Consider the following 23,903-nt stretch of genomic DNA (forward strand, 5'->3'; position numbering starts at 1 on the left):
GCCCTGCCCACTGACGCGCTGTGGTTCCAAAACTAGAAAGTACTGAAGGGTAAGAAGCGTAGGTAGATTATTATATGAAATCCTCTGATTTCAGTTTTCTGGGCTTTAATACAGCAGCAAAATGTTCTCGGTCCTGAGTTCCAGAATTTTGGGAAAATAAAATTCTGTACTGCCTGGATTTCAGTATCGATTGCTATCATTATACATTTCTGAGACCGCTAAAGGTTTTTACGGAACTTTTTTTTTAGGCTTATATTTCACAGTGGATGGAAACTGTCTTAAACCTCAGAAACTCTGATGGAAGACCAAACCTGGGGATGGTTGCACAACTCTGAACATTTACTAATTTTAAAAAAACAGCTGGGCACGGTGGCTCATGCCTGTAATCCCAAACCTTTGGGAGGCCGAGGCGGGCAGATTACTTGAGGTCAGGAATTCGAGACCAGCCTGGCCAGCATGGTGAAACCCCCGTCTCTACTAAAAATACAAAGATTAGCCGGGCGTGGTGGCACACGCTACTTGGGAGGCTGAGACACGAGGATCGCTTGAGCCCAGGAGGTGGAGGTTGCAGTGAACCGAGATCGCGCCACTGCACTCCAGCTTGGGCAACAGAACAAGACTCCGTCTCAAAAAAAAAAAAAAAAATCATTTAATTGTACACGTAAAACAGATGGATATTGTGGTATGTGAAGCTGATTTAAAAAAAACAAAAACAAAAACAAAAAAACTAATGAAAAGTGCCAAAGTTAATCAGTGTTGAATTTTTTTCATGAACCTCAAGTGCCTAGGGTTTCGTATGAGAGAGAGAGGCCAAACCGAAAGATCTGTGTATTCTGTAGGTCAAAGAACAACACACATGAAACTCCGAGCTTCTGGAGTCTTCCTTGGTATTTGGGAGAGTTGGTGTGATTCAGGTTAGAGTCGGACTACTGCCATGTTTTCATAAATTTCAACCTTCATTTTGGCTGTGGATAATTTCATCCGTTGGATTCTGTTTACAGATAGGATTAGTTCAAATGTATAAATTTGTGTTGGTGGTTTACCTGTAAAATGAGGGGGTTGAAAGTATTTTTCCACCTTTTGACATTCTGTTTTTATTTTATTATTTGTTTAATCTCCGTGGATTCCAGACATTCTGTTTTTCTAGAAAAGTGGAAATAACATCACTTTAGGAGTCATTCATTCATTCGCTCATTCAAAAAGCATGTATTGAATTATTGAACATCTGTTACACCCCAGGCAGCCTCCTGGGCGCTGGGTCAATGCATTATTAGCTAGAGTTAGGAGACTTAATACCTGATTCTCCTTGATAGCTGTCTGTGTACCGTTGTGAAATCACCTACTCAGCTGAGTCAGAACTTTGTCTGGTGCAAACTGGAATATGATACAATAATCTTACAGTCTATTGTGGAGACCAAGTCACCTAAGAAAATGTGAGAGCATTTTGCAAAATGCAGAATATTGTACATATGTGAATAATTACTATAGCCTGAGTCCAAGACTGCCTTAGTTTTAATCAGGAGCCTGCACTATTTGTAATTTAGAGACTTCTTTTTCTGGCATTTTATGACTTCTTCAGTCCCTTGGTCCTGTTTTCCAGGTGACTTGTAGTGAGAAAAATTAGTTGTTAATCTTTTTTTTTTTTTTTTTTTTGATACAGAGTTTCACTGTCGCTCAGGTTGGAGTGCAGTGACACGATCCCGGCTCACTGCAACCTCCGTCTCCCGGGTTCAAGCGATTCTCCTGCCTCAGCCTCCGGAGTAGCTGGGATTACAGGCATGAGCCACCACGCCCAGCTAATTTTGTATATTTAGTAGAGACGGGGTTTCACCATGTTAGCCAGGCTGATCTGGAACTCCCGACCTCAGGTAATCCGCCCGCCTCCGTCTCCCAAAGTGCTGTGATTACAGGCGTGAGCCACCGCGCCTGGCCCCCAAATTAGCTGTTAATCTAAACCACTGAATCTTAACCTCAGTTTTGAGTAGGATAACTCCATGGGCAGAGAAAGCCAAGTAGTGCCTTTAAATTTTTTTGCCAATAACTGACGAACTAGCATTGTGGCTTCACTGTGCCCTAAAATGGGATGGCGCATAGTGTTAGGCGCATGCTCCTTGATGCCCTGCGGCGCGGCGCTCCGAGGCTCGGGGACGCGCACGCAATTCGCTGTTGTTGGCTGACTTCCGGTGGTGCCAAAGCCGTTTCCGCGGAATCAGGCCGGCTGGTGAGGGTACAGGTTTGTGTGTGGTGGGGTGGGAAGAGGCAGGTGGGAACTGGGACACCTGGGCCAACGATGTCCAGGATGAGAGGGTCGGGTCTGAGGGTGGGCGCTGGGTGCGTGGCGGAAGTTAAGGGCGTGAAGTCCAGTGTCTAGTTGGGAGTGGGGACTGGAGCCAGCCCTGGGCACCGAGGTGGAAGCGCGGTTAGGACCCCTTTTGAAAATGTTTTCCTAGGACAGGGCCGTGCCGGGGCTGCCTCCACATTGGCGTTCATTCACCCTGCTGGTCCGACTTGGGTTCCCAAAAAAGTGGATTCTGTCGAGCTACTGCTGTGTTTGAGGTGCCTGGAGCTGAAGTAGCTGTCTTTCTTTCCTTCTTTTTCTTTCTTTTTCTTTTTTTCCCCTTTTTTTGATCTCAGTAATTATCTGTGAAATAAAAGAGCTGCCCTGGCTACTCCCATTCTATTTCTTATCAGATCATCACCATCTCTCACAGGAATCAACGAAATCTTAATGTTTTATTGAGCTTTAATTACTGAGTTTTAATTACATCAGTTGATTGAGGGGATGGAGAATCTCCCCTAATGTCTTGGAGAAACAGAAGGGAGGTTTAAAACTAACTGAGGTCGGGCGTGGTGGCTCACGCCTATAATCCTAGCACTTTGGGAGGCTGGGGCAGGAGGATTGCTTGAGGCCAGGAGTTTGAGACCAGCTTGGGTAACAAATCGAGACCCCGTCTTTACAAAAAAAAAAAGAAAAGAAGTCGTTGAGGGTGGTGGCAAGTGCCTGTAGTCCCAGCTACTCGGGAGGCCGAGGCCAGAGGGTCATTGGAGCCCAGGAGTCTGAGGCTGCAGTGAACTAGGATCTTGCCACTGCACTCCGGTCTGGGCAACAGAGCGAGACCTTGTCTCTGGAAAGAAAGAGAGAGAAAGAGAGAGAGAGAAAGAAAGAAAAGAAAGAGAAATCTAACCTTAGACGCTTAGAGTTACAAAGAACTTTTATTTTTCAGTTTTCTAGTTCAAGCTTTCATCTAGTACTCGGATAAATGGACTTTCAGGCTTCGCTTGAACATTGCCAGTGATCTAACACAAGGTGGCTTATTCTATTATTGGATCTATTTATGACAGTAAAGTTTTCCTGGGTAATAAGATGCCCTTTTTTTTTTTTTTCGGACAGAGTCTCCCTCTGTTGCCCAGGGTGGAGTGCAGTGGCATGATCTTGGCTCACTGCAACCTCCACCTCCCAGGTTCAAGCGATTCTCCTGCCTCAGCCTCCCAAGAAGCTGGGACTACAGGTGTCCACCACCACGCCCGGCTAATTTTTGTATTTTTTAGTAGAGACAGCGTTTCACCATATTGACCAGGCTGGTCTCGAACTCCTGACCTTGTTATCCACCCGCCTTGGCCTCCCAAAGTGTTGGGATTACAGGCGTGAGCCACTGCACCAAGCCACCATCAGTTTTTATATAATGCTTAACATTTGGCCCAGATGCTGCACAAAATAAGTTGTTTAACCTCTGTTTCATTTATTATTCAGGGAGCATTCATTGAGTATCTACAATATTCAGTGACACATCGAGTATCAATACTCAGCGATACATTGAGTATCTACAATACCCAAATACTGAACTGGTGCAGTGGCTTGGATGGGACCGTAATCCCAATGACTTGGGAGGCTGAGGTGGGAGCATTGCTTGAGCAGGAGGTCGAGGCTGCAGCGAACTATGTTCGTGCCACTGCAGTGCAGCCTGGGTGACAGAGCAAGACCTTGTTTAAAAAAAAAACCCAGATACTGCTGGATATTAGGGATATGAGTTGAAATAATCCTGTTTCTCAAAAAGCTGATAGTTTTGGAGGAAGGAGATGAGAAAGAGAAAGATGAGAGACCATTACAAAACTGATAAGTACTGTAAAAGAGGTTTGCAAACAGATACTAAAAGAACATAGTGGATACCCTCTGGTTTAGGTCAGTAATGCCCTTAAAATGTGATAACTAGAATTGAAGCAAAAAGCCAAGAAGTAACATAGCACAGAGGATAGTAGGACTCTCATCTTCCTTGTTTCAACACAAAATTTGTTGATACAGCCTAACCTTTTTTTTTTTTTTGAGATGGAGTTTCGCTCTTGTTGCCCAGGCTGGAGTGCAATGGCGAGCGATCTCAGCTCACTGCAACCTCTGCCTCCAGGTTCAAGTGATTGTCCTGCCTCAGCCTCTGGAGTAGCTGAGATCACAGGCGTGTGCCACCACGCCTGGCTAATTTTGTATTTTTAGTAGAGATAGGGTTTCTCCATGTTTATCAGGCTGGTCTCGAACTCCTGACCTCAGGTGATCTGCCCACCTCGGCCTCCCAAAGTGTTGGGATTACAGACGTGAGCCATCGTGCCCAGCCAACATAGCCTAACCTTTTAAACAATCACACTTTGCTTTTGATTTGTTTCTATTAATGGAAATACCTGTTTATGAAAACAGCAATAGCAAACATGTATTCATCATTTGCCATCTAATGAAGTAGATGCTACTATATTCCATTTTATAGCTGAAGAAACAGATTCAGGTTGAGTAACTTCCACAAGGTCGTAAAGCTGGAGAGAAGGTGACTTGGGAAACATCCAGAGAGTCTGACTCCACAGTTTACTCTCAGCATCATGCTAGTCTACCACCCTGATGGTAATAATAACAATGTTTGCCGGGGGCGGTGGCTCACGCCTGTAATCCCAGCACTTTGGGAGGCCGAGGCAGGTGGATCTCAAGGTCAGGAGTTCGAGACCATCCTGGCTAACATGGTGAAACCCCATCTCTACTAAAAATACAAACAAAATTAGCCAGGCGTAGGTGGTGCACGCCTGTAGTCCCAGCTATTCAGGAGGCTGAGGCAGGAGAATGGTGTAAAACCCGAGAGGCAGAGGTTGCAGTGAGCGGAGATCGTGCCACTGCACTCCAGCCTGGGAGACAGAGCGAGACTCCGTCTCAAAAAAAAAAACAAAAAACAAAAAAAACTACAATGTTTATTAATCACTTACTCTTTAATTGTAACAATTCTATGAAGTAAGAGCAATTATTTTTTACTGTTGAGGGTACTGAAGACTTGCGAGGTTAAATCACTTGGCCTAGGTAACAGTAGTCCATCAGTAGTGATCAGTAGAGTTGAGATTTGAACTCAGTCACTTAACCACTGTCTCTCAACTTCCACCTAAAGGGAAATTGTGCATTTGGTATGAAGTATTGTGTTCATGATCGAACATGAATAAACGAAAAGATAATTGAGTAAATGTTATTACTTTTAATTAATATGAAGGCAGTAAGAACTTGTTTTTATTCTTTCAGAATGGAACAAAAGTGGGACTTTTAAAATGTTGCCCTGTAAGAAGAGAAGAACGACAGTGACAGAGTCCCTACAGCATAAAGGCAATCAGGAGGAAAACAACGTAGACCTAGAATCAGCTGTTAAACCAGAATCTGACCAGGTTAAGGACTTGAGTTCTGTGTCACTGTCCTGGGATCCAAGTCATGGCAGAGTAGCTGGCTTCGAAGTACAATCTGTGCAGGATGCAGGAAATCAGCTTGGTTTGGAGGATACATCTCTGAGCTCTGGGATGCTCACCCAGAACACAAATGTACCAATTCTAGAAGGTGTTGATGTGGCCATCTCTCAGGGAATCACCCTAACTTCCTTGGAGTCTTTTCACCCCCTTAATATACATATTGGTAAAGGAAAACTCCAGGCTACTGGCTCAAAGAGAGGGAAAAAAATTACACTCAGGCCTGGGCCAGTTACCCAAGAAGACAGACGTGATCATCTTATCCTAAAGGAGCCTTTTTCAGGAGAGCCTAGTGAAGAAGTCAAGGAAGAAGGAGGTAAGGTATAAAAGGTCTCTAGGTTACATTCTTGTCAATACCACTTTGCCATTGCTATTTCTGGGTACCTTTACAGAGTAGTATTTCTGAAAGGGGATATTGATTTGGTATGGAATTGGAACTGCTGTGTTTCTAAGGATCAGCAGTGAACTTTTTTTTTTTCTTGAGACGGAGTCTTGCCGTGTCACCAGGCTAGAGTGCAATGGTGGGATCTCGACTCACTGCAGCCTCCACCTCCTGGGTTCAAGCGATTCTCCTGCCTCAGCCTCCCAAGTATCTAGGATTACAGGCATGCGCCACCACGCCTGGCTAATTTTGTATTTTTACCAGAGACGGGGTTTCACCATGTTGGTCAAGCTGGTCTCGAACTCCTGACCTCAGGTGATCTGTTCGCCTTGGCCTCCCAAAGTGCTGGGATTACAGGTGTGAGCCACTGTGCCTGGCCAGCAGTGAACTTTATGAATGGATATAGACTTTCTTTTCCCCTCCCATTCCCTATATCCACTTCTGTATCCCTTTCTTCTTTCTTTTTTGAGACGGAGTCTCGCTCTGTCGCCCAGGCTGGAGTGCAGTGGCGCGGTCTCAGCTCACTGCAAGCTCCGCCTCCCAGGTTCACGCCATTCTCCTGCCTCAGCCTCCCAAGTAGCTGGGACTACAGGCGCCCACCACCATGCCCGGCCAATTTTTTTTGTATTTTTAGTAGAGATGGGGTTTTACCGTGTTAGCCAGGATGGTCTCAATGTCCTGACCTCGTGATCTGCCCGCCTTGGCCTCCTAAAGTGCTGGATTACAGGCGTGAGCCACTATGCCCAGCCACTGTATCCCTTTCATTCCATTCTCTCATCCTTTATTTGGTGTGTCTGGAGATGTGTATGGTCTTTTGTGATTGGGCAGCAGCTTAAAGGGGGAGACTACTGCCTGGGACACTGGGAAAGGCTCTACTGAGATGAATGACCCTTCCAATTTGAAAGATGAATTACCCTTCCAATTTGAAAGATGAATTGCGGTTTAACAGAAAGTGGTATGGGCACATAGGCAGAGAACAGTGCACAGAGATACACTGGCAGAAAAGGATGGTGACATGGTTGCTTGGAAGAGGGTGGTGGGAGATGACTTCTTTTTTTTTTGAGACAGAGTCTCGCTCTGTTGCCCAGGCTGGAGTGCAGTGGTGTGATCTTGGCTCACTGCAACCTCCGCCTCCCGTGTTCAAGAGATTCCCCTGCTTCAGCCTCGCGAGTAGCTAGGATTACAGGTGCCTGCCACCACGTCCAGCTAATTTTTTTATTTTTATTAGAGACGAGGTTTCCCCATGTTGGCCAGGCTGGTCTCAAACTCCTGACCTCAGGTGATCCACCTACCTTGGCCTCCCAAAGTGCTGGGATTACAGGCGTGAGCCACCACGCCCTGCCAAGATGACTTTAGAGTAGTAGATTGTACTAAGGTTGTGAAGGGTTTTGTTTTTCATACCAAGGCATTTGAGCTTTTCCTGTAGGTAGGTGATAGTCATTTAAACGTCTAAGCAGAACACATTTATGCTTTAGCAAAGATACCAACTTCTCTTATTCATTTTTTTTTTTGATACGGAGTCTCGCTTTGTCACCCAGGCTGGAGTACAGTGGCATGATCTCGGCTCACTGCAACCTCCACCTCCCCTGTTCAAGTGATTCTCCTGCCTCAGCCTCCTGAGTAGCTGGTATTACAGGCGCCCGCCACCACGCTCAGCTAATTTTTGTATTTTTAGTGGAGATGGGGTTTCACCAGGTTAGCCAGCCTGGTCCTGAACTCCTGACCTCAGGTGATCCACCCGCCTCAGCCTCCCAAAGTGCTGGGATTACAGGCGTGAGCCACTGCACCCAGCCTAGATTGTGAAGGTTTTCGTTTTTCATACTAAGGCATTTGAGCTTTTCCTGTAGGTAGGTAATAGTCATTTTATTTTTTGAGACGGAGTCTCACTCTGTCGCCCAGGCTGGAGTGCAGTGGCGCGGTCTTGGCTCACTGCAAGCTCCACCTCCTGGGTTCACGCCATTCTCCTGCCTCAGCCTCCCGAGTAGCTGGGACTACAGGCGCCTGCCACCATGTCCAGCTAATTTTTTGTATTTTTAGTAGAGATGGGGTTTCATTCACCGTGGTAGCCAGGATAGTCTCAATTTCATGACCTCGTGATCCGCCTGCTCGGCCTCCCAAAGTGCTGGGATTACAGGCATGTGCCACCGCACCCGGCCCTTTTTTTTTTTTTTGAGGTGGAGTCTCGCTCTGTTGCCAGGCTGGAGTGCAGTGGCACGATCTCGTCTCACTGCAACCTCCGCCTCCCAGGTTCAAGCAATTCTTCTGCCTCAGCCTCCCAAGTAGCTGGGACTACAGGCGCACGCTGCCATGCTCAGCTAATTTTTTTTTTTTGTAATTTAGTTGAGACAGGGTTTCACCATGCTGGCCACGCTGGTCTCGAACTCCTGACCTCGTGATTCATCGACCTCGGCCTCCCAAAGTGCTAGGATTACAGGTGTGAGCCACCGCACCAGGCCTATTCATTCATTTTGACTGTTAAGATGTTTTCTTTTTTGCCGCATTTTAAGTCCACTTGTTCTTATTTTGTCCTACTGGTACATTCTCAGTGTGTGGTTTTTTATTGTGTCTTGTGTGTGTTTATATTGAAGAATTTCATGTTTCTGACTCTGCTGTGTTTGAAAACTGATGGAGTGCCCAAGATGAGGGAGTTTAGCAATAATCTTGATGTTATACTGTGTTGGTCACGCCCTCTCTGGCATGAGCTGCCTGAAGCACGTTGTCAAAGATGAAAGCTCTTTTGGGGAAAAGTGCTCTCCTGTGGAATCATCCGTTGTCATAGCATGTGGCTTTATATTTACAACCTCATTCACAGTAGCTTGCATTGTTGTATTTCTTTTGGGACACCTGTGTTTTATCTGGAAATGTAGACAGGAATAGCAGTTTTTTAATATGTGTATTATATATCGTTTCACTGCTAATCTTCTACACAATTTTTTAGAATAAAAAAGGGTAAATAGCTTGTGCCATTTTGCTAATTACATGGATTTGACTTTTGATCACATAAATAAAAAATAGAACAAGGCAGGACATCGTCCTGCACATAGTTGATGTGGACAAATACTTTTTATTACTTTGAAATTCTTATTTTGATAGTTTTCCACTTAATGAGGCAAGTGCTTAAGCCTCAGTCTTTTTGAGTTCTCATTATTTAGACATAAGGAAAGGAGAAATGAAGGTTTTTCTTTATTCTCCCCGTGCCTTTCCTTTTTTTCTCTTTTATTCTTTTTTTTTAAAGTAAGAGCAAAATATACTAGATCAGGACAAATTAAGGTGATACTGGAATTTAGGTGTTTTTACTGGAAAAAAGGCATTTCCTTTGAGATGGTTTAAAGAAAATAGTAAGGAGATAAGAATCAGTTCAACAACTGATTCAGGAAGCCAGGAGAGATGTACGTACAAAACATAGGACAGAATCAAGTTTTCTTTCTTTTTTTTTTTTTTTTTTGAGACGGAATCTCGTTCTGTTGCCCAGGCTGGAGTGCAGTGGTGCGATCTTGATTCACTGCAACCTCCGCCTCGTGGGTTCAAGCAATTCTCCTGCCTCAGCCTCCCGAGTAGCTGGGATTACAGGCACCCATCACCATACCCGGCTAATTTTTGTATTTTTAGTAGAGACGGGGTTTCACCATGTTGGTCAGGCTGGTTTTGAACTACTTTTTTTTTTTTTTTTTGAGACGGAGTCTTTCTCTGTCACCCAGGCTGGAGTGCAGTGGCGCAATCTCGGCTCATTGCAAGCTTCACCTCCTGGGTTCATGCCATTCTCCTGCCTCAGCCTCCTGAGTAGCTGGGACTACAGGCGCCCGCCACTACGCTTGGCTAATTTTTTGTATTTTTAGTAGAGACGGGGTTTCACCGTGTTAGCCAGGATGATCTCGATCTCCTGACGTCGTGATCCACCTGCCTCAGCCTCCCAAGTGCTGGGATTACAGGTGTGAGCCACCGTGCCCAGCCCTGCTGGTTTCGAATTTCTGACCTTAAATGACCACCCGTCTCGGCCTCCCAAAGTGCTGGGATTACAGGCGTGAGCCACCGCACCCGGCCTCAAAACTTTTCAAGAGCCATGAAGGATCTCCCCAGACCTGAACATGGGAGGATGTGGGGCTGAGGCTTCTATAGTCACTGTGCCTTCCAGTAAGCTGGTGGTAGACTTTTAGTAGGTGCTTAATAAATCCTTTTGAGTGACTGAGACCAACTTTGGGGTGAGGATTTTGTTTTTTTTCTTTTGAGACAGAGTGTTACTCTGTTGCCCAGGCTGGAGGACGGTGGTGTGATCTTGGCTCATTCTAACCTCTGCCTCCCAGGTTCAAGTGATTCTCTTGCTTCAGCCTCCCGAGAGCTAGGATTACAGGTGGCCACCACCACATCCAGCTAATTTTTGTATTTTTAGGAGAGATGGGGTTTTACCGTGTTGGCCAGGCTGGTCTCGAACTCCTGACCTCAGGTGATCTGCCCGCCTCGGCTTCCCAAAGTGCTGGGATTACAGGCATGAGCCACCGCACCCAGCCCAGAAATACTATTAGTAGTAGTAGTATACAACTTCCTTGTATGATAAAAGACTCCACAAAAAGTATTCAATGTGAATTATGATAATTCTGTAGTTTTTTTTTTTTTTTTTTTTTTTGTTTTTGAGATGGAGTCTCACTTTGTCGCCCAGGCTGGAGTGCAGTGGCACGATCTCGGCTCACTGCAACCTCTGCCTCCTGGGTTCAAGCGATTCTTCTGTCTCAGCCTCCCAAGTAGCTGGGACTACAGGCAAGCGCCACCACGCCTGGCTAATTTTTGTGTTTTTAGTAGAGATGGGGTTTTACCATATTGGCCAGGCTGGTATCGAACTCCTAACCTCATGATCCGCCCACCTCAGCCTCCCAAAGTGCTGGGATTACAGGCGTGAGCCACAGCACCCAGCTCTTTTTTTTTTTTTTTGAGATGGAGTCTCTGTTGTTCAGGCTGGAAGGCAGTGGCATGATTTTGGCTCACTGCAACCTCTGCTTCCCGGGTTCAAGCGATTCTCCTGCCTCAGCCTCCCGAGTAGCTGGGATTACAGGTGTGCATCACCAGGCCCAGCTAATTTTTTGTATCTTAGTAGAGATGGGATCTCATCAGGTTGGCCAGCCTGGTCTCGAACTCCTGACTTCAGGTGATCCGCCTGCCTCGGCCTCCCAAAGTGCTGGGATTACAGGCGTGAGCCACCGTGCCCAACCTACAATTTCGTAGTTTTAGTAAACCATTGCAGTAACCTACAAAACACATTTTGATGTTTATCTCTCAGATTTTTTTTTTGTCTGAAAATGACAAAGAAATCCTTTGTTCTGAGTTTTGGTTTAAAACATAATCTCTATCTGTGTGACATTTAAAAGAAACAGAAGACATAGTTCTAACCTCAGGAAGTTTAGAATCTTAATTGGGAAGACAAGCATAAACATATACTTTTTGGAATTGGAGCTTGAAGGATTCCCAGGATTTGATAGATTGTGAGGGAAGAAGTGGAAGTAGAATAGCATATTCTGCAAACATGTAGAAATGCTGTGTTTGTGTGGGCAAGTACTAAGGCTTCAGGTAGAAAGAGTAGATCCAGATTATGGAGAGCCTTGAAGCTTTCCCCTTAAGACCTTAAGATTTAGAATAGGATGCTGGCAGTAAGGGTAGAGAAGAATGGGTACACCACAGACACATTACAAAGAAATGATTAACACTGCTCAGAGACTGACATGTGAGATATCTGGGGTAGGGGATGGTGATGCATGCCTTCATGGGGAAGGTATTTGAGAGTTTGAATATGAGTTCACATTTGGGTATGAGTTATGCAGGTGAACCCCAAAATTGGGGCTCAGCCCAGGGGGGGTTCTTGGCTTTGTGCAAAGTTCATTTGCAAGCCAATAGAGAAAAAGGAAAGCAAGTTTATTAGAGCAGCAGAGTACAGGAAATGGCTGCCCCATAGACACAGCAATAGCAGCAGCCCTTGTGAATAGATAGCTATTCCTTGATTATATACTAAATAAGGGCAGGTTATTCATCAATTTTCTAGAAAAGGGGCAGGGAGTTCCCAGAACCAAGAGGTCCTCCCATTTTAAACCATATAAGGTAACTTCTAGGGGTTGCCATGTCATTTGTAAACTGTCATGGCACTGGTGGGATTTTTCTTCTTTGTATGTATGTATGTATATATTTATTTATTGTTTATTTATTTTGAGACAGAGTCTCACTCTGTTGCCCAGGCTGGAGTGTAGTGGCACGATCTTGGCTCACCGCAACCCCCGCCTCCTGGGTTCAAGGGATTCTCCTACCCCAGCCTTTCGACTACCTGGGACTACAGGCATGCACCACCACACCCAGCTAATTTTTTTTGTTTTTTGTTTTTTTTTTTTGAGACGGAGTCTCGCTCTGTTGCCCAGGCTGGAGTGCAGTGGTGCGATCTCGGTTCACTGCAACCTCCACCTCCTGGGTTCATGCGATTCTCCTGCCTCAACCTCCTGAATAGCTGGGGTTATAGGTACCCGCCACCATGCCCGGCTAATTTTTGTATTTTTAGTAGAGACGGGGTTTCACCATGTTGGTCAGGCTGGTCTCAAACTCCTGACCTCATGATCTGCCCTCCTCAGCTTCTTAAAGTGCTGGGATTACAGGCTTGAGTCACTGCACCTGGATTTTTTTGTATTTTTAATTGAGATGCGTTTTCGCCATGTTGGCCAGGCTGGTCTTGAACTCCTGACCTCAGGTGATCATCTGCTTGCCTCAGCCTCCCAAAGTGCTGGGATTACAGGCATGAGCCACCATGCCCGGCCTGTTTTTATTTTTTAAAACCAATCCATTTAATTGTGTCTTTCAAGGTAAACAATATATGGAGCCTGGATCCCAAGCCTGAGAATGCTGGAGCTATGGGTCCAAAACTTGTGGTATTCTCAGAGTTCAGAAGGGTTCGAACTCACGGTGTTGTGAGTCAGAGAACATACGGAGTTTGTGTATTCCATTTAGCAATTTTGTAAATTACCAGAAACAGACTGAAAGAGTCTTTCAAGATGGGGAAAATTCAACTCCTGTGTTTTGTTTTGTTTTTTTTTTTTTTGCGACGGAGTTTCACTCGTTTCCCAGGCTGTAGTGCAATGGCGCAATCTCATGGCCCCTCCTCGGTTGAAGCAATTCTTCTGCCTCCTGAGTAGGTGGGACTACAGCCATGTGCCACCACGCCCAGCTAATTTTTGTATTTTTAGTAGAGACGTGGTTTTATCATGTTGGCCAGGCTGTCTCCAACCCCTGATCTCAAGTCATCCACCCACCTCGGCCTCCCAAAGTACTGGGATTACAGGCGTGAGCTACCGTGCCTGCCCCAGGACAGCTTTTTAACAAGCAGTTAAAGTGGAAAAGAACCCACTAGTAGCACATTGGTTTAGTTTATAAGATTTTAGTTTACAAATTAAAAAATCTATATATTTTACATTTTCTCCTTTTTCTCTTTATATGACTTTTTTCCTTTATCTTTCTCTTTGTCGTCTTTTCTATCCTTTTTTGCTCTCTTCTTTTTCCTATCTTTTTTTTTTTTTTTTTTTTGGAGACGGAGTCTTGCTCTGTCATCCAGGCTGGAGTGCAGTGGTGCAATCTCGGCTCACTGCAAGCTCCGCCTCCTGGGTTCACGCCATTCTCCTGCCTCAGCCTCCTGAGTAGCTAGGACTACAGGCGCCCACCACCACGCCCGGCTAATTTTTTTGTATTTTTAGTAGAGACAGGGTTTCACTCTGTTAGCCAGGCTGGTCTCGATCTCCCGACCTTGTGATCCTCCTGCCTCGGCCTCCCAAAGTGCTGGGATTACAGGCGTGAGCCACCACACCTGGCCGGCTTCTTTTTCCTGTCTGTCTTCTCTGCATCCCAGTTGGCACTCTTGTTGATGAGGTTGTGTAGGGTGATCACAGAATGGATCGGCGAGGCCAGGTATACTGCTACCATTTGGTTATTGGTCTTCAGGTAAAAGGCCTTGACAAACTCCTATAGGCCGATGACTGGCAGCAGCTTGAAGACCTGCAGCTGATAGATGAATTGGTGGTTGGTGGACAGTTTGCCTGTGGCAGCTTTTTCCAGGTAGCTTCTGGTACCCAGAAGCTTGGAGTTCAGTCCCTTCAAATCCAGGACCTGGTTTGTGATACATTGGGAAAGAGTGCCCACTGTAGTGTCTTTGATGTCATGTAACAAGTGTTTAACTCCAATTTCCTTAGCTTCCTCTGCTCCAGTTTCACTGGTCACATGCTCAAATGTTTTCAAGGCTGAAGTTCCATCATCGTAGACTTCTACTGAAATATATGCTTCTGTAGGCAGCCCTAAAGTCCTTTGGCTTCATGTCACTAGTGACCAATACTGAGTTATGGCAGTATCTTTTCATGATTTCATTGAAGGCAGTGTCATTCTTGTGTAGTTTAGGGCCTATGTGGTACCATTCAACTATTCTTTCCCTGGCATTCACCCTCTTAAACATTCTGTACATGTTTTCCAAATAATCGTGGCCTAAAAAACAATTATCTTTGTCATCTTCATTAAAAGGGACTGTAAAACTGCTGGATACATCAAGTACTTTCATTTGCCATGACCACAAAAGCACATGAAGAATGCATTTCTGGTTTCCAACCTTGCTGATTCTATTGAAATGATCCACCACATGGAGCAGTGCCTGGGGGTGGACCACCACCTTCTGCACCACCAGGTCCAGCCTCATGATACACTCTGGCCACCAGGCCTGGCTCCCCGTGACCCATTGGAGTTTCTTTTAGCATGCAAATGCATTATAATTAGTGTATAGTAAGCAGTGAGAGCAACCGAAGGTCACTTTTGTTGCCATCTTGGTTGTAACTGGTTTGGGCTGCTTTCTTTGCTGCATCCTGTTTTGATCAGGGTTTTGTTCTTGTTTTGTTCAGCAGGGTCTCTGGCCAGTGCTTGGAAAACAAATCCTGCTTCTCTCCTACCTCACTCCCCCCACAGAGATTATATACTCCCCTGCAATCTTACAGGGTTGTAGAAGGGTGGAAGTCCATCTTAAGTGACTGCTTCCTGTTGGTTTTATGGGCATTGGCCCTGCCTAGCACTGGAGGAGTAAAAATCTCTTGATGCCTCATCTAAGGGGTCAGAACAAGGATGTGTTGGAAGCCATGTGCTAGCATTATCTTCACATGGAAATTGTTGCAATCTAGAAGACACAAACTACAAGGAGGCTAAAAGAGGCAGGGCCAAAGATTCATAGTTACAAGATAGCCACTAGAGGTCCTAAAAAGAGTAGAAACCAGGTGAGACTTGGGAGGGTGTTTTTTTGTTGTTATTTTTTGGTTTTTTTGAGACAGGATCTCGCTCTGTCACAGGCTGGAGTGCAGTGGTGTGATCATGGCCCACTGCAGCTTCAACCTCCCAGGCTCAAGTGATCCTCCTGCCTTAGCCTCCTGAGTAGCTGGGACCACATATGTGTGCCAGCAACACCCAGCTGATTTTTAAATTTTTTTATGGAGACACAGTCTCACTATGTTGCCCGGGCTGGTCTTGACTCCTGAGCTCAAGTGATCCTCCCACTTTAGCTTCCCAAAGTACTGGTATTACAGGCGTGAGCCACTGTGCCTGGCCAGGAGGGTGATTTTATGGTCAACCAGATATAGTTGGGGTCAGTTCCCTGGTTGTATATATGTAACCAGGTGGCTTGCTCTTAGAACTTTTGAATGTTAACCTCAACCTGTCCAGAGTTGTTAATATATGTGCAGCCGGTCTTATTGATAACAGTGCAGACTCTACCTTTTTCTGTCAGTAAACAATCCAAGACTAGTCTCTTGTCAGGGCTACAATTGCCAAAGAGTCCGGAGATTCCTGAATTTTTCTTAATGTCTGACTTGTGTTGGTGGCCAGAGATTCTAGGGCCTGAGTTATGTTTCTTAGCATTGACTTGTGGTATGCAAAGCCCCCACCAAGGGGCCACCACCCCTATTGCTGCCCCAATTCCTGTAAAAATTAATCCTGTTGCTCTTTTACTTCTTGTTTTTCTAGGTTTTGTGGGGTTACAAATGGATATCCCCTGAAGGGATAATGGTGGCCAAAATACATTCACTGGTGTTTCAAGTTTTTGATAAGCAAAATAGAAAGCTATTCCTAGAAGAATAAATGGTTCCCTACAGGGTTGGAAGTGGGTATGGGGTAGGATTTCTTCCCCTAAAGGTGAGCCCAGATGGGTCACAAATTGAATCCTTGCAAGTTATGCTGTCCATTTTTTATTGCCAAACTGGGTCTATAGAGATACCTTTTCCAGGTTCCAATGGGGGTGATTGAGTAGCCCTCGTTTTCCACCAGAGGGTGGTACCTCCATCTTCCCAAATTAAGCAGTTGTTTCTCCCTTGCATGTATTGGTCCTGGAGGAGGCACCATGTATAGTCTCCTTGTTTACCAGTGGGATCCCATTTGCCCTCCCATGGCCTTGGGAATTTGGCTACTAGGGTTGGGTCAGAGCATCGTGGGGAATTTCTGTCTCTGTGTCATTGTCACAACAATTTGTGCAAAAGATAGTATCATTAGTACACTGGAGCCGTAGATACCCAACATCCTAGGTCCAGGTAATAGTAGGGGGTAGGAGGGTGGTTGGAGAGGAGTCAGGTGAATCTGTTAAGTGTGGGAGAGAGCTATGTTACAAGTAGGGGCCTAGATACCAAAGGAACACTGTGGCCAATTAGGAGGTTTGGGGAGATGGCTGTGAGGTTTGCAGGGTGCACCAGAAGGTGATGCTCTCTATCCTGAGGGTGCTAATGACAGATTCTGCAATCATGCAGGCTATTTCCTGATGCTGTAATTCTAGAAATGTTTACTATGGAGTTTTGTTCCCATTCCACAGCGAGTTAGATTGATTAGGAGCAGGGAGCAAGAAGAACAGGGACAACTGAGTATCACACTGGGCTTTAGGGTGGTCCCTGTACTCAATAAGGACAAGTAAGGTGTTTCTCAGGAGGAGGTGGTTGCTACTTATCTGTCTTGTGAAATAGCAACTTTAAGTCTTCCAGAGGTTTGCAGGTGTAGGTCATGGTGTCCTCCTCTTGTGCCTGTAGGGATTCACAAAAAACAGGTTTGTTTAATCCAGGACAGGTGTACCTAGCTAGTGATTCCCCGAAGTTTAACAGCAGTGGGAGTGTTTAACAATACCTAATGGGGAGTGGGTGCCCTTCCATATTGGTTATATTATAATTGATCTTCAAGGGATCCTTCTTTCCAAGTTTTTTTTTTTTTTTGAGATGGAGTCTTGCTCTGTTGCCTAGGCTGGAGTGCAGTGGTGCTATCTTGGCTCACTGCAACCTCCGCCTCCCGGGTTCAAGTGATTCCCCAGCCTCAGCCTCCCGAGTAGCTGGGACTACAGGCGCGTGCCACTATGTCCGGCTAAATTTTTTGTATTTTACTAGAAATAGGGTTTCACCATGTTGGCCAGGATGGTCTTGATCCCCTGACCTCGTGATCCACCCACCTCAGCCTCCCAAAGTGCTGGGATTACGGGTATGAGCCACTGGCCCGGCCCTTTCCAAGTTTTTAATTTTTTTTTGAAATGGAGTCTCGCTCTGTCGCCCAGGCTGGAGTGTAGTGGCACGATCTCGGCTCACTGCAACCTCTGCCTCCCGAGTTCACACCATTCCCCTGCCTCAGCCTCCTGAGTAGCTGGGACTACAGGCGCCCGCCACCACGCCCGGCTAATTTTTTTATTTTTAGTAGAGACGGGGTTTCACCATGTTAGCCAGTAAGGTCTCCATCTCCTGACCTCGTAATCCACTCGCCTGGGCCTCCCAAAGTGCTGGGATTACAGACGTGAGCCACCGCCCCGGCCCCAAGTTTTTAATAGGACTAAGTCTCCTGGTTAAACAGGGAGCAATCTTTTCTTTTGTGGGAAAGGGCAATACTTTATTTTCATATTCTTAGAGTGCCTTTTGAACCTGGCCTCTTAAGTTCCAAAGGGGAGGGGGGAAGGTATAGTGAGGCTTGTCCAACCCCTTGTTTCTTGTCATGGCCTGAATTAGTTTTTCAAGTTTCTTCTTTTTTTGAGACAGAGTCTTGCTCTGTCACTCAGGCTGTAGTGCAGTGGCACGATCTCAGCTCACTGCAATAGCGCCTCCCAGGTTCAAGTGATTCTCCCGCCTCAGGCTCCCAGGTAGTTGAGATTACAGGTGTTTGCCACCATGCCCAGCTAATTCTTGTATTTTTAGTAGAGATGGGGTTTCACCATGTTGGACAGGTTAGTCTCCAACTCCTGACCTCAGGTGATCTGTCTGCCTTGGCTTCCCAAAGTGCTGGGATTACAGGTGTGAGCCACTGCATCCAGCTGCCAGAGGCAATATTGCTGGCCAAGCTTTTATTTTGTTCCATACCAATGCTGAGGTGGTGTGCTACCTGCCCCAGGTCCATCGTGTCCCTTGGTGGGACCCTGATGGCCAAGGGACTTAGATTCAAATGACTTATAGCCAATTAAACATTGTAGGCCAGATGGAAGTGGAGGTAGGCAGGCACTCATTATTATCTCTTAAAATCCCTTTTAAGCAATATAAGAGCCAAAACCAGAAGCCAAAAAATAAGGTTATAAAACTGACTTATCTATAAATTCTGTGCATTGAGCTATTGTAATCTTGGCTTGCAGCAATTAGGTTTATAAAACACAAACATTTTGTTCAGCTATTTAGGTATGTGTGTGCCTGTCCTTGATTTGGAAGGTCTGAATTAATTATATCCCTGAAAACCCAGCCCCTGTAATCTCTCATGCCCACCTCTTCAGTAGTCCTTGGGCCTGGAGGAATTGAATAGTTTTAAATTCTGTAGATAAAACAACACATAAAGAAGTAGCAATGTTTCAAACAAAAAAGTCATAAGCCCTGCCCTAGTTTTGAGGATGACAGGAAAGGAATCTTACAGGTACCTAAACATTTAAATTATTTAGTATCAAGGCATAGAATAAGTTATATTAATTCATATAGAGGCAAAATTATTAAATGAATACAAGCTTGTCCCTGTGTCTCATTAAAAAAAGTAAAAAAAGTTTACTTTTTTTTTTTTTTTTTTTTTTTTTTTTGAGACTGAGTTTCACTCTCGTTGCCCAGGCCGGAGTGCCATGGCGTGATCTTGGCTCATCGCAACCTCCGCCTCCTGGGTTCAAGCGATTCCCCTGCCTCAGCCTCCCGAGTAGCTGGGATTACAGGCATGTACTACCACGCCCAGCTAATTTTTGTGTATTTTTGATAGGGACGGGGTTTCTCCATGTTGGTCAGGCTGGTCTTGAACTCCCGACCTCAGGTGATCCGCCCACCTCAGCCTCCGAGAGTGCTGGGATTACAGGCGTGATCCACCGCGCCCATCCTAAAGCAGTTTACTTTGCCCCTTTTGCCCAGGTCTAAAGACAAGGCTTTGGTTAACTTGAGTTTGGTGTTAGATACTGGCAAGAGTTGGTGCCTTCTCTAGATGAGCTGTCTGTACCCAGGAGTCAAAGCCCTGTAACTCAAAAGCACATGGATTAGTTAATAGCACTCGATAAGGAACTTTTTAAAGGGCTGTCAGTGGTGATGCTGGAGTCCACAACCTGTCAGGAGGCTATAAAAATATATCACAACCTTGCAGTGATTAGTTTTTATAGCTTTGATAAAGCCCAGCAACAAGCCAGACAATCAAGCTAGGATTCGATTCTGGGGGCATTTGTAAAAGATGTTAAAAAGCCCAAAATATTATATTGACACAGAACCACAGGTTACTGTAAGCAATAGTTACTTATTTACCCAAAGTGGTAATCCCTCTGCAGTGTAATTGTCTCTCCTTATGGGAAGCCCACTTAACTAATCTCGAAGTTAAATTTGAAGAGGAAAATAATACTTGAATTTAATCAGACAAAGTATGTTCAAGGTTTTGAATATAGCAGGTGAACATGAAAAGTTTTCTGGTTACACTGAAAATTTAGATACATCAAGAAAAACCAAGAGTATAGAATCAAGTTATACTGGAGGAAAACATTGCTTTTATAGACCTCTAAGCTAAAATATTTCAGCAACTGACTGTAAAAACAGAACTGGAAGAGAAAAAGTTACAGCAACTGATGAAAAGGTTGAAGGAGAGACTAATGTCTCAGGCTTTCTCAAGGGGAGAAAAAGCTGAAAGCAGTGAGATAGAACAATTGAACTTATGAGATATGAATCTGAGAAATTTTCAAAAGAAACAAGTTATAGAATTGAAAAGCAAATTTTCTTGTAATTTCATTAAGAGCAAATCAATACCTTGAAACCCTTACTTTAACATAGGAGACCATTCTTTAGAAAGATTCCACTTTTAATCATAGCTAATTTAATCACACAAACAATTTTTTTAATAAATTCTCTTTTATAAATCTTATGACCTGCACAGACCATGTATGATATGGTTGAATAAACTTTCTGACTTGTCCAATACTACCTTTTTTTTTTTTTTTTTTGAGACAGAGTCTCATTCTGTTGCCCAGACTGGTGTGCAGTGGTGCAATCTTGGCTCACTGCAACCTCCGCCTCCCGGGTTCAAGGAGTTCTCCTGCCTCAGCCTCAAAAGTAGCTGGAATTACAGTCGTGTGCCACCACACCCAGCTAATTTGTGTATTTTTAGTAGAGACAAGGTTTTACCATCTTGGCCAGGCTGGTCTCGAACTCCTAACCTCAAGTGATCCACCCACCTTGGCCTCCCAAAGTGCTGGGATTACAGGCATAAGCCACTGCGCCTGGCCTATACTACTTTTCCTAAATAATTAGTCATTCTACTATTCTAGAACAATAATTTACCATATAAGATCCTTTTTTTTTTCCCCACTGAGATCTGCAGGATTCTTTCTTATGTAGAATTATTCTCTTTTATTTATAACCTTCCTTACCAAAAATACCTCTGAACATCCATAACTTTCTTTACCTATCTCTCCCCTACTTACTGGTTCCTTTCTCCCTGGTTATGTAAATAACCTTTTCAAGTCCATAATTTGAATCAACCTTTAGATAACTTTTGAATTAGACACAATTATTGTTTTTCTCAATAAAAACACATCTTCTTTGGTAAGTTTTATATAAACCTAGGAAACAAGAAATCCTGAACTATCAGATACTAGCATTTTATAGATGAAAACCATTCCACAGTTTTAAAAATTTTTTATTTTATTGTAAAATGTTTCCCTATATAATATTCCTTTCTTAATTGGAAATGACCCAGGCATCCAATAAGCATCCAAAACGATTTTAAGATTTTAAATTATACAAAAAGTTCACTTACAAGCATTTATCTCATTATATTTACCTAATTTATTATTATTATTTATAATTTTTTTTTCTTTTTTTTTTTTGAGACAGAGTCTCACTCTGTCACTCAGGTTGGAGTGCAGTGGCATAATCTTAGCTTACTGTAACCTCTGCCTCCCGGATTCAAGAGCTTCTTGGGCCTCAGCCTCCCAAGTAGCTGGGATGCATGCACCACCACGCCGGGCTAATTTTTGTATTTTTAGTAGCCATGGGGTTTTGCCATGTTGGCCAGGCTGGTCTCAAACTCCTGACCTCAAGTGATCCACCTGCCTTGGCCACCCAAAGTGCTGGGATTACAGGTGAGAGCCACTGTGCCTAGTTGGAACTATATTAGACAAAATTGGTCATTATTCAAAGTTATTTCCTGGTTAACCATTTTTAAACTCTGAACATTAGGTGAACCCCTAAGTAAGAATCTGAAACACATGGGCATTTTGCCAGTAACTGAGAAGATTCAGCTATTTTCATTGAGCCAACAATCTTAAATTAGTCTTATTTATACAATTCTGAAGACATTTCTATTTCCACCAATTATTTAATTAATTAATTTTTTGAGACAAGGTTTTTGTTGCCCAGGCTGGAGTGCAGTGGCATGATCACAGCTCACTGCAGCTTCTACCTCTTGGGGTCAAGTGATCTTCCACCTCAGCCTCCTGAGTAGCTGGGACTATAAGTGTGTGCTATCACACCTGGCTAATTTTTTTTTTTTTTTAGAGATGGAGTCTCACTATGTTGCCCAGGCTGGTCCTGAACTCCTGGGCTCGAGCAGTCCTCCCACCTTAGCCTCCCAAAATGTTGGGAGGTGTGAGCGACAGCACCCAGTCTTTATTAATAATTTGAAAACGAGTTTTATTTACCAAAGGATTCATGTGAACTTGAAAAGCCTTTGGACTTTATTAAAGATAGCTGGATTTAAATATTTCTGACAATTTTGAAACCTGTTCACATGGCTAAACTTTGTTTTTTCTAATAGGTAATCCAAGGAAACTGTAGACTAGAATTTGGGTAAGGTAGTTTTCATAACAGTTTTGATTTTAAAACCCTCTTCTATCCTTTTTTTTCCCCCTTCAGCTTCAGAGGAGGAGGAGATTATTTAAAAGGGCAGGAAAGAAAAAGGAAAGGAGGGAGAGTAGGGGGATGAGGGGTACCTTTCCCTTTGTTTCTCTGGTGGGGGGGAGAGAGAGAGAGAGAGAGAGACAGCAAGCCAGAATACTCATTGACGGATGAAGGGGCACCTTACCATGACAATTTCAAGATCAGAGATCTTGGACCCAAGACCTTGGGACTGTCCCAGGGACCCACAATCCTAGAGAGACATGAACCAGTAGAAGTATAATAAAAGAAGACTGAAGAGGCGGAAAGGGAAAGGAAGCTAGGAAAAACGGGCTCCCGTAGCAGCAAATGTGAATTGGGGAAGAGAGGGGTTGTTGTTCAGGGCGTGTCCTTGGAGTCCCTGAGACAGTGGAGAACTCACCCATTAGTGGAGACACCAAAAAAAGTGTTCAGGCGGCTGCTTTTCTGCCATTGCAGGGAGTCATTATTAGGTCAGGGGTTCAGGGCCTCCAGAAAAATGGGCTTGAACAAGGCAGCTCATTTGGGACCCTCATTTTGAGCAGAAAGAAAGACAGGAAGAGACCTGTTGCAGAAAAGAAAATTTATGATTTTAGGAGGGACTAGAAGAAGTTGCTGAAGTGGGTGGAATGACAGAGTAAGGAAAAAAATGAAACGGCACCAAATGCTGAAAAACCTGGAGTATCTAGACATTGTCCAGTGAGGGTCCCCATACCAAATCCTGAAAACCTGGGGGTGGCCAACAGTGAGGCCCAAAGGCATGAGACCTAACACAGTTGGGGCCACAGAACAGTGTGACTCTGACATCCGAGAGTCAGCACAAAGGAATACCTCTCAAAATAACAAAAGCCTGCCTTACATGGAATAGAAACAACTGCCCAAATTGCGAAAACAGAGACTACAAACATGACAACTGGATAAACATAAGTGTGCATTTAGGCACTAAGAGCAGAAAAGTAAAGTGGTCATTAGAAGCTAAAGAGAAAAGGTCTGAGAGAGAAGGTGACAAAATAAATTACAAAGGACATGGATGTCCAGCTGTGCTTCTGTCTGGGGCACCCAGATGATGGGGGACAACGAACTGACTAACATCCCAGAGACACTATTCCCATTTCCTGATTGATTTGAAAAGGTAAAGGGAGACAGGAGAGTGAAAAAGAAAGTAAATCAGTTAAAGAATACCATATCGGCCAGGCATGGTGGCTCACACCTGTAATCCCAGCACTCTGGGAGGCCGAGGCAGGGGGATCATGAGGTCAGGAGTTCAAGACCAACCTGGCCAATGTGAAACCCTGTCTCTACTAAAAATACAAAAATTAGCTGGGCGTGGTGGCAGGCACCTGTCATCCCAGCTACTCGGGAGGCTGAAGCAGGAGAATCGCTTGAACCCGGGAGGCGAGGTTGCAGTGAGCCGAGATCGTGCC

The 23,903-nt window shown here is 44.6% G+C and overlaps 1 protein-coding gene and 1 pseudogene across 16 annotated transcripts in view; one reads left to right on the forward strand and one right to left on the reverse strand.

Annotated features, from left to right (window-relative positions):
* The first annotated feature begins 24 nt into the window (after nucleotides 1-24).
* The window catches only part of GON4L (gon-4 like), a 111,238-nt gene continuing 87,359 nt past the window's right edge, over nucleotides 25-23,903 (forward strand). For 6 of the 16 annotated variants that reach the window (XM_009243190.3, XM_054551538.2, XM_063717181.1 and 3 more), the window contains exons 1-2: nucleotides 2,105-2,233; nucleotides 5,540-6,070. In XM_009243190.3, coding sequence (XP_009241465.1) covers nucleotides 5,566-6,070 — 505 coding nt within the window. In that variant the 5' untranslated portion in view covers nucleotides 2,105-2,233; nucleotides 5,540-5,565. Of the gene's footprint in view, nucleotides 50-1,660; nucleotides 1,869-2,104; nucleotides 2,234-2,450; nucleotides 2,557-2,584; nucleotides 3,308-3,751; nucleotides 3,896-5,539; nucleotides 6,071-23,903 lie in introns of those variants that run through there. The other 10 variants (XM_063717163.1, XM_054551541.2, XM_054551552.2 and 7 more) reach the window with 9 other exon arrangements.
* On the reverse strand, nucleotides 13,578-14,834 carry LOC103891207 (26S proteasome non-ATPase regulatory subunit 7-like; annotated as a pseudogene).

Source organism: Pongo abelii, chromosome 1 (genome assembly GCF_028885655.2).
Source record: "Pongo abelii isolate AG06213 chromosome 1, NHGRI_mPonAbe1-v2.0_pri, whole genome shotgun sequence".
NCBI classification, from domain to species: Eukaryota; Metazoa; Chordata; class Mammalia; order Primates; family Hominidae; genus Pongo; species Pongo abelii.